This window comes from Gopherus flavomarginatus, chromosome 14 (assembly GCF_025201925.1).
Source record: "Gopherus flavomarginatus isolate rGopFla2 chromosome 14, rGopFla2.mat.asm, whole genome shotgun sequence".
Classification (NCBI taxonomy): Eukaryota; Metazoa; Chordata; order Testudines; family Testudinidae; genus Gopherus; species Gopherus flavomarginatus.
The window spans coordinates 40,230,004-40,248,831 of record NC_066630.1 but is presented as its reverse complement, the minus strand read 5'-3'; the positions used below and the strand labels follow the sequence as shown (position 1 = coordinate 40,248,831).

At 53.4% G+C, this 18,828-nt stretch overlaps 1 protein-coding gene and 1 non-coding gene across 3 annotated transcripts in view; both read left to right on the top strand.

Annotated features, from left to right (window-relative positions):
• The window catches only part of IL34 (interleukin 34), a 40,176-nt gene extending 21,550 nt beyond the window's left edge, over positions 1 to 18,626 (top strand). For both annotated transcript variants that reach the window (XM_050922477.1, XM_050922476.1), the window contains exons 2-7: positions 6,295 to 6,676; positions 7,277 to 7,380; positions 8,229 to 8,306; positions 9,167 to 9,340; positions 17,679 to 17,817; positions 18,411 to 18,626. In XM_050922477.1, the coding sequence (XP_050778434.1) occupies positions 6,649 to 6,676; positions 7,277 to 7,380; positions 8,229 to 8,306; positions 9,167 to 9,340; positions 17,679 to 17,817; positions 18,411 to 18,418 (531 nt within the window). In that variant the 5' untranslated portion in view covers positions 6,295 to 6,648 and the 3' untranslated portion in view covers positions 18,419 to 18,626. The remainder of the gene's footprint in view (positions 1 to 6,294; positions 6,677 to 7,276; positions 7,381 to 8,228; positions 8,307 to 9,166; positions 9,341 to 17,678; positions 17,818 to 18,410) is intronic.
• On the top strand, positions 10,757 to 10,827 carry TRNAG-GCC (transfer RNA glycine (anticodon GCC)). The gene has a single exon. It is a non-coding gene; the product is annotated as a tRNA-Gly (tRNA).
• Positions 18,627 to 18,828: the final 202 nt, after the last annotated feature.

Below are 18,828 nucleotides of genomic sequence, written 5' to 3'. Positions count from 1 at the left end.
TGTGGCCACATCTAACACCACTTGCAGCGCTGGTTGCTGTAAGTGTGGCCACTCTGCAGCGCTGGCCCTATACAGCTGTACTAATACAGCTGTAACAACCAGCGCTGCAAAATTGTAGATGTAGACATACCCTAAGAATATAGCAGTAGGGCTGTGCTGCTGACCACCTGACCAGGATGGTGATGTTGCTAATCTCTGGGAGATTAGAGAGGCTATACAAATAGAAAACTCAGTAATAATGGTGGATTTCAGCTATCTCCATTTTGACTGGGTATGTATCAGCTCAGGACGGGATGCAGAGAGAAGGTTTCTTGTCAACATAAATGTCTGTTTCTTGGAGCAGCTAGTCCTGGAACCCACAAGGGGAGAGGCAATTCTTCATTTAGTCCTAAATGGAGCACAGAATCTGGTCCAAGCGATGAAGATTGCTGAACCGCTCAGTAAGAGCGACCAGAGTATAATTAAATTGAACATCCTGGTTGGGGGGACACCAAAAGAAGCCCACCACAGTAGCATTTAATTTCAGAATGGGAAACGCCACAAAAATGAGGACACTAGTTAAACAGAAATTAAAAAGCACAGTCTCAAAAGGGAAATGCCTGCAAGTTGTGTGGAAGCTTTTTAAAAACACCATAATAGAGGCTCAAATTAAATATTTACCCCAAATTAAAAAACAGAGAGAACCAAAAAAGTGCCACTGTGGCTAAACAACAAAGTAAAAGAAGCAATTGGAGGCAAAGAGGCACATTTAAAAATAGGAAGTTAAATCCTACTAAGGAAAACAGAAAAGAGCATAAAATCTGGCAAGCGAAGTATAGAAGTATAATTAGGGCAAAAAAGAATTTGAAGAGCAACTAGTCAAAGACTCAAAAACTGACAGCACAAATGTAAGTACAGTGAAACCCTGCTATAACGCGACCTTTGGGGTCCAAAACATTCCAGCGCGCTAAATGTGGGGTCGCGGTATAGCGGGGTTTCAAACCGGTCAGTTTTTCAGTGGTCCCCAAAGCAGTGCATTGATGTGCGCCACCTAGTGCCCCTGGTGCATAGTGCCCAGCAGGGGAGAGGCGCTGCGGCCCTCCACCTGCCGGGGACAGAGAACTCCGGGGCTGTGGGCGCCGGTGCTCTATGTCCCCGGCAGGTGCGGGGAACCACGGCTCCTCTTGAAGTGGGAAAGAAGCCACGGCCTCACACCTGCAGGGGACAGAGAGCACTGGCCCCAGTAGCCCCGGAGAAGCCGGAGAGAAGCCGCAGCCCCGCGCCTGCTGGGAACAGAGAGCACAGGCGCCAGCAGCCTTGGAATTCTCTGTCCCTGGTAGGTGCGGGGCTGCAGCTTCTCTCCCTTGCCATGGTGTTGGGGACCATTGGTACAGTACCATACTGTATTATACTGTACCTTAAAGGGAAGCCAACCTGTGATCACGTTATATGTGATTTCGCGTTATGGCGGGGCACATTATTGCAAGGTTTGACTGTACTTCAGAAGCAGGAAACCTGCTAAACAACCAGTGAGGCCCCTGGATGACTGATGTGCTAAAGGAGCACTCATGGATGATAAGAGCAGCAAAGAATCCTGTGGCACCTTATAGACTAACAGATGTTTTGGAGCATGAGCTTTCGTGGGTGAATACCCACTTCGTCAGATGCATGTAGTGGAAATTTCCAGGGGCAGGTATATATATATGCAAGCAAGCTAGAGATAATGAGGTTAGTTCAATCAGGGAGGATGAGGCCCTGTTCTAGCAGTTGAGGTGTGAAAACCAAGGGAGAAGAAACTGGTTCTGTAGTTGGCAAGCCATTCACAGTCTTTGTTTAATCCTGAGCTGATGGTGTCAAATTTGCAGATGAACTGAAGCTCAGCAGTTTCTCTTTGAAGTCTGGTCATGGATTTTTTTTGCTGCAGGATGGCCACCTTAAGGTCTGCTATAGTGTGGCCAGGGAGGTTGAAGTGTTCTCCTATAGGTTTTTGTATATTGCCATTCCTAATATCTGATTTGTGTCCATTTATCCTTTTCCGTAGAGACTGTCCAGTGTTTGGCCAATGTACATAGCAGAGGGGCATTGCTGGCATATGATGGCGTATATTACATTGGTGGACGTGCAGGTGAATGAACCGGTGATGGTGTGGCTGATCTGGTTAGGTCCTGTGATGGTGTCGCTGGTGTAGATATGTGGGCAGAGTTGGCATCGAGGTTTGTTGCATGGATTGGTTCCTGAGCTAGAGTTACTACGGTGCAGTGTGCAGTTACTGGTGAGAATATGTTTCAGCTTGGCAGGTTGTGTGTGGGCGAGGACTGGCCTGCCACCCAAGGCCTGTGAAAGTTTGGGATCATTGTCCAGGATGGGTTGTAGATCCCTGATGATGCGTTGGAGGGGTTTTAGCTAGGGACTGTATGTGATGGCCAGTGGAGTCCTGTTGGTTTCTTTCTTGGGTTTGTCTTGCAGTAGGAGGCTTCTGGGTACACATCTGGCACTGTTGATCTGTTTCCTTATTTCCTCGTGTGGGTATTGTAGTTTTGAGAATGCTTGGTGGAGATTTTGTAGGTGTTGGTCTCTGTCTGAGGGGTTAGAGCAGATGCGGTTGTACCTCAGTGCTTGGCTGCAGACAATGCATCGTGTGATGTGCCCGGGATGGAAGCTGGAGGCATGAAGGTAGGCATAGTCATCGGTAGGTTTTCGGTATAGGGTGGTGTTAATGTGACCATCACTTATTTGCACTGTGGTGTCTAGAAAGTGGACCTCCCATGTAGATTGGTCCAGGCTGAGGTTGATGGTGGGGTGGAAGCTGTTGAAATCGTGGTGGAATATTTCCAGAGTCTCCTTCCCATGTGTCCAGATGATGAAGATATCATCAATGTAGCATAGGTAGAGAAGGGGTGTGAGTGGACGAGAGCTGAGGAAGCGTTGTTCCAGGTCAGCCATAAAAATATTGGCATATTGTGGGGGCATGCGGGTGCCCATAGCGGTGCCACTGATCTGGAGATATATGTTGTCATAAAATTTGAAATAGTTGTGTGTGAGGATAAATGGACACAAATCAGATATTAGGAATGGCAATATACAAAAACCTGTGGGAGAACACTTCAACCTCCCTGGCTACACTATAGCAGACCTTAAGGTGGCCATCCTGCAGCAAAAAAACTTCAGGACCAGACTTCAAAGAGAAACTGCTGAGCTTCAGTTCATCTGCAAATTTGACACCATCAGCTCAGGATTAAAAAAGACTGTGAATGGCTTGCCAACTACAGAACCAGTTTCTCCTCCCTTGGTTTTCACACCTCAACTGCTAGAACAGGGCCTCATCCTCCCTGATTGAACTAACCTTATTATCTCTAGCTTGCTTGCTTGCATATATATACCTGCCCCTGGAAATTTCCACTACATGTATCTGACGAAGTAGGTATTCACCCACGAAAGCTCATGCTCCAAAACGTCTGTTAGTCTATAAGGTGCCACAGGATTCTTTGCTGCTTTTATAGATCCAGACTAACACGGCTCCCCCTCTGCTGGATGATAAGGTCATTGTGGAGAAACTAAATGAATTCTTTGAATAACGTCTTCTTCACTGCAGAGGTTACGAGGGAAATTCCTGTACTTGAGCCATTCCTTTTAGGTGACAAATCTGAGGAACTGTCCCAGACTGAGGTGTCATTAGAGGAGCTTTTGGAATAAATTAAAGAGTAATAAGTCACCAGGACCAGATGGTATCACGCAAGAGTTCTGAAGGAACTCTCATATGAATTGCAAAACTGCTAACTGTGGCATGTAACCTGTCATTTCAAATCAGCTTTTGTACCAGAGGATACAGGATAGCGAATGTGATGCAATTTTTAAAAAAGGCTCCAGAGGTGATCCTGGCAGTTACAGGCCAGTAAGCAGAACGTCAGTACCAGGCAAATTGTTTGAAACTATAGTAAAGAACAGACTTATCAGACACGTAAATGAGCATGATTTGTTGGGGAAGAGTCAACACAGATTGATTAGGGGTTTGGAGAGGATCCCATATGAGGAGAGATTAAAGAGGCTAGGACTCTTCAGCTTGGAAAAGAGGAGACTAAGGGGGGATATGATAGAGGGATATAAAATCGTGAGTGATGTGGAGAAAGTGGATAAGGAAAAGTTATTTACTTATTCCCATAATACAAGAACTAGGGATCACCAAATGAAATTAATGGGCAGCAGGTTTAAAACAAATAAAAGGAAGTTCTTCACGCAGTGCAGAGTCAACTTGTGGAACTCCTTGGCTGAGGAGATTGTGAAGGCTAGGACTATAACAATGTTTAAAAAGGAACTGGATAAATTCATGGTGGTTAAGTCCATAAATGGCTATTAGCCAGGATGGGTAAGGAATGGTGTCCCTAGCCTCTGTTTGTCAGAGGATGGAGGTGGATGGCAGGAGAGAGATCACTTGATCATTTCCTGTTAGGTTCTCTCCCTCTGGGGCACCTGGCATTGGCCACTGTCGGTAGACAGGATACTGGGCTAGATGGACCTTTGATCTGACCCAGTACGGCCGTTCTTATTTTCTTAACTGCGTAGGGGAAACTGAGGCACCTACACAGTGTTCAGAGAAAACATTATGAACATTCCCACTTTGTCACGGCCAGTCAGGCTCCCGAGCTATCTGTCTGTCCAGATCAGGGGTCGGCAACATTTCAGAAGTGGTGTGCCGAGTCTTCATTTATTCACTCTAATTTAAAGTTTTGCGTGCCCATAATACATTTTAATGTTTTTAGAAGGTCTGTTTCTATAAGTCTATAATATATAACTGGACTATTGTTGTATGTAAAGTAAATAAGGTTTTTAAAATGTTTAAGAAGCTTCATTTAAAATTAAACTAAAATGCAGAGCCCCCCGGACCGGTGGCCAGGACCCACGCAGTGTGAGTGCCACTGAAAATCAGCTTGCGTGCCACCTTCGGCACGTGTGCCATAGGTTGCCTACGCTTGGTCCAGATATTCTGTGGCTTAGGAGAAGAAGCAAGTCACAGTGTAGCCAGTGTTGCAGGGTACATCCTGCTTGTTCGATCTCCTCCCAGATACGGTCCTTGGTGCAGTATCATAGATTCCACCTAGCGTATTGCCTGTTCTGGGGATTTCTTTCTGGATATTCTCTCACCAGTCAAAAGGCCCCATCCCAAGTTCCCTGGAACTCTCTCCAGTAGTTCTGGGTCAGGGCCAGATCACACAGCATTAGCTAATCTAGGTCATCTGAATTGGTTGTGTATTTGTACATTTTTGCTCCTACTCTGCCTTGGTGCTGCCTGGAAGACGTGCCCAGCTGCACATGGCCACATAATGCATTAAAACCAGGTTTGTGCCTGGACCCACCGAGGGCAGGGTTCTCCTGGCTCTAAGCAGCCGCACAGATCTCTGCTGTATGATCGATGCCTGTTCCGCCCGTGGTGCAGGACTGAACCAGATGGCGCCAGTGCAGATGTTGCACTGGAAATCTGTGGGGCATGGTCCCCTAGAGGGGCACGGAGCAATATCCTTGGGGGCCCGGCGTTGGCCTGGGCTAGCCCCCACAGGAGCGGGGAGAGAGCGCTACCCAGCCCCTCGCTGCCCCCAGCTCTGCTTCAGTCCTTCCCCCAGCCGTGTCCCTGGCCCCCAACCCCATACCTGGCCCTGGCCCTGGCCGCGGCGCTGCTACGCTCCTGGCCCGATCTCTGCCCCCAGCCTTGGCTGCTGGCTGCGGCTCCATTCCCAGCCCCAGACCCACCCCACCTGCAGCCCCGGCCATGGCCCCTTACCCTTGTCCATGCCCTCCCCCCCGGCTCTGGTGGGGCACAGACAGGGATAAGGAGGGGCATGACCCTCAAACATTTGAGGATCTCTGCGTGGGGCATCAAAGGGGGTATTTCACCCTTGGCACAGGCATTAGGAGAGCTGGTAAAGCACCAGGTACGAGTTCTGGGGTGATGAGGCACGTGCAGAGCATCCTGGCTGGAGCTGGCGTCCAGCCGTCAAAGACAGTGTTTGTGTTTCGTGCCCTTCTTCTTGGTCTTAGTGCTGAGATCCGTCTAAGCCACCACCCGAGGGACCAGCTAAAATGGTTTGATTGGTAGAATTGGTCAAACAAACTGGTCCCGTGGATGTGCAGTGCCCCTGAAATGCGGCCAGCTGGGGGTGGAGGTGAGCACCGGGGTCAGCCAGCCCGCAGCAGAGCTCACTGGGGCGCTGTTTGTTAATGAAGGGCCGAGTTCAGAGCTCCGAGGCGCTCTACCCCGCTCCGTGCGCCGGCCTCTCGGCTAACACTGGTTCCATTTGGTTTACCACGCGCCTCCCGTTACAGAGCCCAGCTTCAGGGGCAGACGGAGGATAACACTAGCATTGCCCACCCCCAGCAGCCTCGGGGATCCGCAGCCTCCAGCCGTTCACCTGGGCCTGGGTTGTTCCTTCCTCCCGGCACCTTGCGATGGGAGCACATTGGCAGCAGCTTTTCGCCCAATTGCAGCGAACACGTGCGGCACCCTAGAGAGCAGGGAGCCTGCAGGGCTTTCCTCGGCAGCAGCGTCCCGGGGCACCCACTGGTCTCTCTCCCGTGAATTGCTGCTCCTGGCACGTGGGAGGCCATTTCCGCTGACGCAGCCATTGTCACGTAGGCCGGATTGTCCGTCTGCTCGGTGCCCGGACACACGCCATCAGCATGCAGCGGGGCTACGTGCCCTTCCTCTGTGAGTACAATGGGGTGTCACATGCAGGGCAGGGACGCGCCTGTGGCCCTGTTCTGGTTCGGAGGGTGCCAAGATCAATACCCTCATAACAGCACTGGGCCAAGCCCCTTTCCCCAGGCAATCCCTGGCTGTGCCAGCTCATTCCTGTACCTCCCACTGGCTGGCGCGCCCAAACCTGCTGTGGGCCGTGGGCTGCCCCAGAGAGGCCGGGATGGCCAAAGGGCCCATGCAGGGATGCAAGGGAGGCAGCAGATCTGCTGCCAAGCCCAGCTCATAAGCTGGATAACAGCCGCCCAGGGACGAAGTTCCATCACTGGTCCATGCGCTCAGTGGGTGGGACCCAACGCGCTGTTCAGGGACGCGGCCGGGTGGGGGAATGTTCTCCGCTCTCCCCTTCCTTCAAATGATGCTGAGCCGTGGGAGCCAGTTCTCTCGCCCTCCCCTCCCCTCCCCAGGCTGCTGATTTGAAACCCTGACAGATTTCCCCCTCCTCTTCCGAGCCCTGATCTGCCTCCTGGCCCCCAGCGTGTAATGGGAGCCAGCTGGTGCATGGCCTTACCCCTCTCCTTCGCCCTCGGGTGGGGGGACGGTGATTTGCAGATTTTGTGACTGTCCTGGGGCTGGAGGCTGCAATGCAGAAGGAATGCAGGATTATCGAGGCTCTCCAGAACAAGCTGACGTATCGGCAGCGGCTCCAGTACATGGTAATTCTTTCCCCCTAGGCTCAGGCCACGTTACCGGTTGATTTATCTCCCCCTTTCCAAAGGCCCAGACTTGCGTCCCCGGCAGTAGTGTGGCCTCTGCCTTTCTGTCCATAGCGCGTTAAGTGCTTGGTGGGGGCCATGGAATCGGAACCGTCTCCTGTTTCATCCCCCGTAGGCTTCTCCGGGGCCAAGATTTTCCAAACGAGCAGCCCGACGCTGACCTGCTAACTGCCCTGGACGCCAGCTAGACGCCCTGGTTTTCTAAAGGGCTGAGCCCCCAGCAGTTCCTGCTGACGCTTGCCCTGCCTTGCAGGGTCCCTCCTGGGGCTGCTGGTGGGTCAATTTCCAAGCCCTGATTTAGTGCACGACCAGGTACCCAAGTGCAAACTATTTGGCGCTTGTTTTCAAACATCCAAGAGGGTGCTGCAGCCCCCGGGGAGGGCAAACTGGTGCTGAGCTGACTTGTGCAACACTGCCTTCTAGTGGGCAGAGTCAGAACTGCCCAGCTGTGTGTGTCAGGCCCTAGACTGCAGGCAGCTCCTGACGATTCTCCTTTAGCTCAGGTGGTTGGGACTTTTGGAGCAGGAAGGTCCCCGTGGCATACAGTGACAGTGTCACGGCATTAGGCGGCTGCACACCTGTTCCAGGTGTTACAACCCAAATTAGTTTTCAGTATTTGTTTACTCACAAGGAAACATGCCCCAGGTGCCTAGCAGGGGACACGCTTCCCCGTCAAGGCAGGGGGAGGGGACAGGAGCAGTTGCTGATGGGGGCACAGCCCAGCAGGATCCGGGGAAGAGAGAAGCTTTTAGTTCACTGCTAGGATTTTATTTTTCTTGCCTTTGCAGAAACACTATTTCCCCATCAACTACACTGTGAATGTCCAGTTCGAAGAGGTTCTCAGGGCATCCAACGTTACCAGGCTGGTAAGGTGTCCGGTGCTCACTTTCCATCCTCTGGGAACAGCTCTGCTGTCAGCTCCATGATCTTTCTACGGGTGCTCCGAACAGCTGCTCCCTTAGCTCAGCTGGAGTCTCGGCCTCAAGGCCCATGTGCTCTAGATGAGCTGTACCAGTCTGCGGCTTGTTAGAAATCCCTCCCTGCCTCTGGGCTGGTGGAGGTACCACAAGAGTCAGGAAAATCTGTGCCAGAAGTGGATGGCACCTGACACCTGGCCTAGGCATTAGAGCTTTTCATCCAGGACACACACTTCAGCCATCATCCCTTACTGTGCACTAAAGCCGCGGCTATACCTGGTTCTTACTGGGCCCCAAGCAGGAATCGAACAGTCCTACAGCAGCGTAAACTTCTAGGGTGGTGCGATCTAGGGCTCGGTTCTCCCCAGTTTCCAGGTAGGGAGCAGCTGTGAAGGTTAAATGCTGGGTTGAGAGGGAAGGATGCTTTGAGGAGGAATCAAACTTTGCAGAGGCCAGGGGTGCTGGGTTCTAAATTTTGCTCATACCCGGGGGGTCGGGATCTGGGGGCAGCTGCCAAGTCTGGATCTGGCTTTCCCCAGGGCTTAGGGATGATCTGATCACAGGAGCGAGCTGGCAAGCAGGGCCACTGAATCCGGCTAGTGCAGAGGACAAGGCATGTGCCAGCTGGGGGCACTTGCTGAGCAGAAGCTCTTGGAGGCTGCAGTGGAAAAGACAAAGCAGCTGGGGGCAGGGGCTGGGTGTGGGCTCAGGTGCTCCCCCGTGGACCCGCTGGGGCCCAGGGCAGCAGTCCCTTAGGAGGCTCCCCCAGACGGCGGCTGTGCGTGACCTTGTCTCCTCGTCCTCCCTAGCGGGATCAGAACGTCAGCGAGCTGTCCCTGCGCTGCCTGTGGCTCAGTGTGAACTCCCAGGTGCTGCTGAAGATCGGGGCTGTGCTGCTGGAGAAGCACCCGTCCTGGGAGTACATCCAAGATCTCTGCCTCCTCTTTGAGCATCTGGCTGAGGAGTACGAGGACTGCAACCAGGTGGGGAACCTCTTGGGGCCCCAGGACCCCCCCCTTTTGGGTTCGATTCCTGTGTCTCATACAGTGCTCAGCGAATACCTGCCATGGGGCCAAAGGGCAGGGCAGGGTGAAGCAGGGAGCCAGGGCAGACCCCGGGGCCAGCCCCAGTGTGGAGGAGCTGCCCTGGGGTGACTCTTGCTGTGACAGGGCAGCCTGGAAAGGGGCAGGCCTGCCCCAGCCCGCCTGTGGCTGTGTCCTCCTCCTGGGTTGGCTGGAGGAGGGGGGCCGGGCTTTCCGACACCCCAGACAGCAGATCCTGTTAGGCTGCAGGCGGGTTTTGATCGCTGCACTGGGCTCCAGACACAGAGCAGCCCCCGGCAAAGGGAGCTCAGCCCCTCCCACCCTTCCTCCACGGGGCCCCAGCACCAGGCTGTGCCCGGGCAGAGCCGGAGATGCCATGGGCGATGGGGGAGCTGAGATGCTGTTTATGGGCCACACGCACCCTGCGCGCTTGGCACCCACATGGGCTGCATGAGCACGCAGTGCTGTGGATATGGCAGCTGAGCCATATGAGCACCCCCCCCCCACACACACACACAGCTGTGTGTCTGGCTGCTCTCAGGGCGACAGTTTTCTATTGCTCTCTTTGTACAGCACCTAGCACGACGGGGCCCCGATCTCAGCTCGGTCCCCAGGTGCTACTGCAGCCAACACACCCACGGCAGGAACATCTCGGGAGGCTGGTGGCCTCACCAGAAAATGGGTGCTGGGCGGCTGGTGGGGAGGGGGCAGCGCTGCTGGAGTCAGGCCCTGGGGCGGGGGCACCCTTGGAATCAGTGATAAAGCAAGAGCCGCATGGGAGAGAGCCAGGCCTGAGGGACAGCAGAGGGAGGAGGGAGCCTGCAGCCACACGCTGCTCATTGCTGGGCTTTACCCTTCCCTTGGGCCCTAACCCTGGTGGTAGCTTTACAGCCCAGCCTGCTCTCTTCCAGCTTGCAGCTGGTGGGGGGTGCGGTGAACTGGAGCGCCCTCTAGTGGCTGTATGGTCTGGAAGGAGCCTGACCCCCCACCCCACCCCAAGTTCTCTGCCAGTGAGAGGCGCTCAGGGGAGCAGCGAGCTGGTTCCCAGTACTGCAGGTGGATTCCCCTCGGCTTCTGGTGGGGCGGCTCAGAGTGGAGCCAGCAGGCAGCCCAAGGGGCAGGGTGGGTGGCTGCATAGCCTGAGGGGCAGATTGCAGCCTCTCCGGTGCTGTCCTGGGCTGTGAGCTGCTGCTGCTCTCTCTGGTGCCCTGGAGGTGGCTCCCTGCGGTCTTGTGGCACAGCCAGCCCTTCGTTGCCCGTGCGGCAGTGCACTGACTGCACAGGGAACTGCAGGCAGGTTCCAACACGGCTTCCTTGAGGGTTCAGCCAGCTGGGAGGAGGCTCTGGGCAGGCTGAGCATTGGTGGTTCAGTGGTAGAATTCTCGCCTGCCACGCGGGAGGCCCGGGTTCGATTCCCGGCCAATGCAGCTGTGTCTTTTTCTTTTTGCCTTCTCTTTTGAAGCCTCGTTGAGCTGCAGTCAGGGGAAGGGAGCTGCAATCTTTTAAAATAAAGGTCCCTCTTTAGGGATATTTCTCACCCCCTGTTCCCTTGTAGAAATCTTACAGGAGTTTTAAGGGCTGTTGACATCACATACTGTTATCCTGTAACTTGGATCTGTTCCATCCTGGGCCATGAGCCTGGGCTTTCTCAGAGCTTTGGATTATTTTAGCTCCTAAGAAACCCAAGTTCTGTGGTCACTGGCGTGGCTGACTGAGCGGGCTGCTCTGGCTTTGTGGCCTTCAGCTAAATGAAAACCCAGAGCATTTGTCATTAAAAATCCCAGGGACTTTCCCAGGCAATTATTCCTGGCCAAACTCCCTAGCAAAAATTACCACTGTTGCTGTCCCTGTTCTAGATCCAAACATGGGGCTGTTGCTATGATTTATAGGAGAAGAAAGCCCAGACCAGGACTGGGGCCCCTGGGCACTGGATAAACTGAAAATGTAAAACAGTCCCTGCCGCAAAGAGCTTCCAAACTGTACAGGAACCCGTGTTCTCTGCATTGGCAGGGACCTGCCTTGGTTGTCACTGATAGAGTCCAGAAGAGCTGACTTGCAAAGAGAAACGGTGCCGCACCCATTTGTTCTGTTAGCACCTCGGTGTCGCCACCTGGCAGCTGTGATTCTCTCGGATCGACAGTGTGGGGAGGGCTGAAGCTCGTCAGTATCAAGGACCAGCCAGGGTGAGGCAGGACCATCTGGCAGACTCCCTTTGAGTCAGCCTTGAGCCAGTGCCATAGCCCAATGCTCAGGGACAGGGGTTGGGAGCGGGGAAATGAGGGTGCCGACCAATTGTGCTCAGTAAGGATCACAGCCTGTTTCACAAGCATAGCTGTGGGAACCTCAGTGTCGTGGCGAAATTCCAGTGCAGGTGAGTGCCTCCGGCAGCCCAGGAATTTCCTCCTGCACATTCACTGGGTTTAGGTAATGTTCTCCTTGTGGCATTGCTGCTGCTGCTGTTAGCTAGCAGCAGCATTCCACTCCAGGGGTGGCTGCATATTAGTTCTTATGTCCCTCCTGTGCCCCCAACCCCTGCATCCCCCTCCTGCACCCACGTGGGGAAACTGATCTGGATGCACAAAGCAGCTGCCACTGCTGCTTGCTTCCCCACTGGCCTGCTGCTCCTCCTCCCCCTGCAGCCCTAGGGGGCTGGGAGGGGGGAGCAAGGAGCTGTCAGGGCTCCCTGCATCCAGGGCACTTTCCCTGAGGGCTGCGCAAGGGGAAGGCAGGAGAGCAGCAGCTCCTGATGCCTCAGCAGCACAGCCCAGGTGGGGAAGAGACCTGGATGCAGGGAGCCCTGCGGGGTGTGTGTGCGTGTGTGTTGTGTTGAGGGGAGTGTTTGTGCGCCTGAGTGAGTGACTGCGCTGTCTCTTTACAAAATTATTCAGCGTCAGGAGCCTGAACTAGGCTTGTTCAGACACAAGCAGCTGCCCAGGGCCCCAGAGAGGCAGCAGCACACACAGATCCCCCCATCCCATCACCCCAGCTTAAGGGAAATCTGGTACATGGGTGGGGGGAGGGGGACACCCTGCCATCAGCCCCTCCCCGCAAAGCAGACAGGAGGTGCTCCCAATGCGGAGTGGCCAGGGGCGCCTCTAGGGATGAACGTGGGGCAGGTGGGACAGGAATCAAACACATGTCTTGGGTACGGGAGGTACAAATTTGGCCACTGAGCCACCAACGCCCCTGTGTGTTGTGTCTCTGCTGACTTCCCTGCAAACACACCTGGCCTGGTTCTGTCACCCAGTGATGGGTGCAGGGCTCCTCACTGAGATGGAGAAGTGGACCTGCAAACACTCCATTAGTGCCTGCTGCCAGTGCCACTGGTGAGCAGAAAAGCAGGCCTGGGCCATCCCCTTAGTGGTGACCTGTAAGTGCAGACATGCTCATGCTCTCCCTCTCCAGGAATGCCGGGGGTGGGTTGGTCACTGGGGTTTGTTCATTTCTTGTGTTCTTACCATGGGAGTGCCAGGAATGTCAGCTGGGGTGGCCTGTGAGAACGGGCAGCTCTTCCAGCCCTATGCTGACGGGGTTGGGTGCTGAATGGTTCATGGGGCCGGCTGTTCTCCCCACTGCTTGAGTGAACTAGTGTAAACTCCTCAGGCATTCTCGCACCCTACCCCTAGAGTCCCAGACAGTCCCCTTGGCTAGGCCAGTCTGTCTTGCCCCCCAGTGAGCCCACCTTTGTGAGAGATGGGCCCTCGCACCAAAGATCACAGCCAGATTCAGGTTACTTCACCAGGCCAGTTGCACTTTAGATCTCACACCACAGACAACGCTTGTAGCCAAGCCTATAACAAACCAGTTAGAGATTTATCATACAGGAAAAGGAAATACATTGTTTACAGGTTAAAGCAGGTAAACCTGTGTGCACACAAATGATTTCCAAACCGTTTTCAAAAAGTACTAAGAGGTCTGTGCTAAGCTGTATCCGTCCTTTAGGGCCGACCCTGGCCACGCACGGGGGATCTCTTGCTTCTGCTTAGTAACCCTTGTCCTTTTGGGTCCAAGCCGCACAGGCACAGTTCCCCCTTGTTAGCCTCCCCCCTCTTCCAGCCCCCTTGAAATTGCAAACTCCAAGGTTGGGAGGAATTAACTTGCAAGTCTCCTCTTCAAGGGTGGGGAGGGACGAGGGGAGGGAAGGGAAGAGAAATCAACAAAGTCTTTCTGTCCCCTTCGATGTTCCATGATAGTTTGGGATGGACCTTCCATGTGGTGCAGGACATGTGCAGCCTCCAGCAGGACATGTTTTCATGCTAATTAACATCTGTCTCCTGTCTGGTGATTGATGCAGTCACAGAGGCTCACAGTGCAACTGCTCATATCTTAACTTATCACATGGGCTACAGATGTTGTAAGGGAGACAAGTGCAGACAGCAACTCACAAGCATTCAATGAAGTTTAAACACTAAGCACATTTTTTATAACTCTTAATACCGGTTTTACTGCTACTATCATGCAGGGAGCCGGGCGGGTCCCAGCTAGCTCTCTGTCAGCATGCATGTGAAGGGGGGGCCTTTGCCAGCGTCACACGCAACTGGTCAAAACCATTTAAAATACAAGATATCGATGATATTTTTCATCGACATTTCAAACGTTGTCATGTAGTGGTGACCCTTCTGATGGAAGTTCTAGTGAATGTTTTGCCCCGTTTGACCAGCTCAGGAGATGATAACATTCTGACACACATTCATTGACATTTTGATTCAATTAAAAAACAGACAAAAACTCAGGTTTAAACTCAGGGATCTACAACCCATCCTGGACAATGATCCCTCACTTTCACAGGCCTTGGGTGGCAGGCCAGTCCTCGCCCACAGACTACCTGCCAACCTGAAACATATTCTCACCAGTAACTGCACACTGCACCATAGTAACTCTAACTCAGGAACCAATCCATGCAACAAACCTCAATGCCAACTCTGCCCACATATCTACACCAGCGACACCATCACAGGACCTAACCAGATCAGCCTCACCATCACCGGTTCATTCACCTGCACATCCACCAATGTAATATACGCCATCATATGCCAGCAATGCCCCTCTGCTATGTACATCGGCCAAACTGGACAATCTCTACAGAAAAGGTTAAATGGACACAAATCAGATATTAGGAATGGCAGTGTACAAAAACCTGTAGGAGAACACTTCCACCTCCCTGAACACACAATAGCAGATTTAGAGGTGGCCATCCTGCAGCTGAAACTTCAGGACCAGACTTCAAAGAGAAACTGCTGAGCTTCAGTTCATCTGCAAATTTGACACCATCAGCTCAGGATTAAACAAAGACTGGGAATGGCTTGCCAATTACAAAATCAGTTTCTCCTCCCTTGGTTTTCACACCTCAACTGCTAGAACAGGGCCTCATCCTCCCTGATTGAACTACCTCATTATCTCTAGCTTGCCTGCATATATATACCTGCCCCTGGAAATTTCCACTACATGCATCCGACAAAGTGGGTATTCACCCACAAAAGCTCATGCTCCAATAGGTGTGTTAGTCTATAAGGTGCCACAGGACTCTCTGCTGCTTTTACAGATCCAGACTGACACGGCTACCCCTCTGATACTAAAAACTCATGTAATTATCATGAAAATTTCTGCCCAAATTGTGCTTTGGTTTTCAGTGAGCGCCACTGAATTTTTAAGGTAAAGAAGAAGGGAAAACAAAACCTTTAAAAGGAAAATGTTCATTGCCTGCCCTGCTTTATCCATCAGCCAGAAGCAAAGAAAGGCAGAAAGCCCATCTTGTCTGGAGTTTTTGGCAGGTCATCTTTGACATTATAGATAATGGTGACTCGTGAGCGAAACATCAAATCGCAAGTGAAAGAAACTCTTCACAGCTGCAGCATTGGTTCTTCTGTGGCAATACTGTCCCCTGCTACATAGGAGGCCTCAGTTTGATTCTCAGTTGATGCAAATGACTTTGTTTAGTGTCCTTTTGCTCTACAATCCTGCTGCAGGACCATGGGGGACCTGACTGACGAAGATACAAGCATTGTCTTTGCATTCAGGAAATGCCTGTTGTTCAGGGAGCTGCCTTTGCTGTCACTGACCCTCCAGCAGAACCGACTTTCAAAGAGAAACAGTGCTTCACCTGCAAGTCCTATTAGCACCAGTAATGGGTGTCACCACCAATGTAGCCCCTTGAGCTGTCATCCTGTCAGATCCCCCTTCTGGGGTGGGCTGGGACCAGCCAGGATCAGCTGGCAGCCTCCCCTTTGAGTCAGTCCTGAGCCAGTGCCACAGCCTAGTGTTCAGGGGTCAGGTGCTGGCCACTGGGAGAGGGGACATGGAGGTGCTGATTAAAGATCCCACCGCCCATTTCGCAAGCGTGGAACCTCAGTGTCCTGGCTAAATTGCAGGGTGGGTGAGTGCCTCCTGCTGCCCGGGCTTTCCTCTTGCATTGCCTGTGTGGCGGGGGAGAATTCTCCCACACTCCCTCCTGCTGGGCACCCTTAAGCTGCTCTTTTCCTGCAACACATACCTAGTCTGTTTCGGACTCTACCATTCAGTGCTGGATTCATGGTTCCCCCTCGCCAGGATTGTCTAGGTTAGGAACAAAGACCAAGGTTAGGCCAGGGTGAACTGGAACGTGAGCTCACTCAAATACCTAAACTAGAAAACTCCAACGGGCCCAGGGGCTGCACGGGTTAGCATCATTTTCAAGATGACTTCTAAGGTGAGATCTGTCAGCTGACATGTTCCCTTTACTGTGTGTCTGTAGAGAAAGGCCAAGAGGGGACTTGGGTTCCTTAGAGGGTTTTCGTGTCTTAGTATTGTGAATCTCATACCTGGTGGCTTCTGGTTCTGTAGGAAGCCTTGGATGAAAGCTGGCGTGGCAGCTGTCTTTGCCCTAAACTGAAGGGGTATTATTGTTCTTACAGCTGTGTGTGGGAAGTGAGGGGACACTCAGAATTGTAATTCAGGGACCATGTATCCAGTCACTTCTGAAGCGGTAGAAAACTGCCCTGCATCTGAGCAAAGCTAGCACCACGTAAATGTGAACAGAAAGGAGCTGAAAACAAGGAGTTTGAAACAAGCCCATTAAGAATCACTTTCCCCTCCCTCCAACTTCAAATATGGTGGAAAAATTTGGTCAGCCTGACCTGAAGTCCTGCTGTTCTGGCCAGTCTGTCTGTGTGGGGGATTGTTTTAGCGGCTGAGGATTGTGATGAAAGCTCCAGGCCTCTCTCTGCCGATGTTTGAGCGTGAGGTGACTTTGGAACGACCAGGAGCCTGGGTGGAGGGTTGAAGCAATGCTGCTGGCTGGTATGGCCAAGCCGCCGAAATGTGACTGAAAGCGTCGGCTCACAGCTGGAGCGCTGGTGGTTCTATGTTGCTCTTTCAGGCTGGGACTAGATATGGGCTTGGGCTACACAGAGTTTGTCTCGGTATGACTGTGTCAGTGGTGGGTGTGTGGGGGGGTGATGTTTGACTGGTGCAGATATACCCGTATAACCCATGGCGTAGGTGCCTTGTCCCAGTCTGGCTCCGCTCTCCATACAGGACTAAGCTATACGTTGTAGACACTGGTGTACCTACAGCTGGGTTGGACTGTGTTGCCTAGGCCAGTATGGGTAATGTGGTACAACTTGTGTATAGACAGCTGCTAGCTAGGATGGTCTCACCTCTTCAGTGACACGCGTAGTTGGGTGACGCCTCTGTACAGAAATGACATGGCGTCTCCCCCCCCCCCCCGGCGTGACCTCGCTCGTACAGTGCGTGTGAGGTCACAGCGTGTGGGAGACGCTGTTCGATAGAGCAGAATGGCCTGGGGCAAGATGCCTTCCCGGGGGAGAGGGTGGACGGATCGTCCCAAGGGTGAGATCTAGCCCCCCAGTGCTGTTCTCAGTTGCATTAGCTCAGTCAAGCCAACCGAAGGGCCTGCCCAGACGTGAAGTCACTCCGCAGGAGCGCTCCCTCGCCTCATTCCAGAAAAACTTTCACATGGAGCTGTGTCCGGCGTTGTCTGGAAACCCCACTTAGCACCAGCGCGACTTGTGTTAACACTGTACGCTCCCTCCTAGGCTTCAGCTCCGCTTAGCGTGTACCAAAGGCCCATTGCCCTGCCGTGACGAGAGCTGGGGAAGGTGCTAACAAGATGGAGCTGGTGACTCCATCCAACAGCCCACCTTTAAATCCCGTTCGGGGGTGGGAGCTGTGCAGTTCAGGCCCCTGAAGGAGGGGGTGTATGAAGAGCCAGGCAGCAGGGGAAGGGCAGAAGGTGTCCGGGGAGCAGGCCATTTACCACCTCGCTTGTGTGTTTCTGCAGGGGAACATGGACACCAATGTTTGGGACGTGGTAGAGCAGGTTCTCACCGGTGACACAGGGAGCGGCCAGAAGGCCGTGCACCCCAAAGCCCTGCTGGATAACTGCGTCAAGGTCATGTGGATGCTGTACAGCGAATCGTGTGAGTAGAGATCCCTTCCAGGGCAGGCTGCAGAGAGGAATAAGATTAGCCAGAGTGGAGACAGCTCCCAGCTCACGGGGATGCTATCGAGGGAGGTGAGGAGTCCGTGTTCTGGAGGGGAAATCCAGCCTGCACATTGCTCTGGTGTTGCTCTCAGGCCATGGGCAAGGGCAGCGGAAACGCCCTAAAAGTGGGGGACCACAGGTGCCCAAACCGTGGTCCCACCCCCAGTGCCATGCTGCCCCCAAGGCCCCACCGTCGCACCACCCCTTCTGCTGGAGGCCCCAACCCCAGCTGGCTCATCTCTGTCCCCTCCCCCCATTGCTTGCCCTTACGGCCAATAAAAGTGGGAGGGCCATGGCCCCTGGCCCCCCTGTTCTGGGGCTGTGAACGAGAGCAAATCTGCAGGGTACAGAGGGCCCTTTGCATGCTGAGACAGATGCCCACCCTTCATGTTCCCTGTCCCGTGAGCTGGACACAGACATGTGGGAAATGGGTCTAGCTCAGGCATTCTGAGCGGCTGCATAGTGGGGCCACCCAGCTGACCTATTTACCATGTTAGTGACGGACGCCTCGTCTCTCTCCTGCCTCAGGTAAATAGTATTCTGCCCATGATCGGGAAGGGAGTGTGGCCGTTTTCTCCCTCTCTCCATGCCCTCTGCACTGCCTCGGCGTGTGGTCTCTGTTGTCACGCTGCCTGTCTGCTTGTGCTCCACAATCCCAGCTTCCATGTTGCGTTGTGCCTGCCACCTCCCCGGGGCCCAGAGGAAGCCAGCACCCTACAAAGCATCTTCCAAGGTGCCCGGCAGTGGGAGCTTTGCCTTGCTCTCCCAGGGAAGAATGAGAGCAAAGGCGGAGGATGGAGAGCGCAGAGGAGTGGATTTTCTCCACCGGTGCCATAGGACAAACTCAGGAAATCTTTCTGGCACGGGGAATCCAGGGAAGGTGGTGGCATCTCCTGCCATGAACAGGCTGCATTTCTGTCCCTCTGAGGGTGAGGCAATGTGTTGC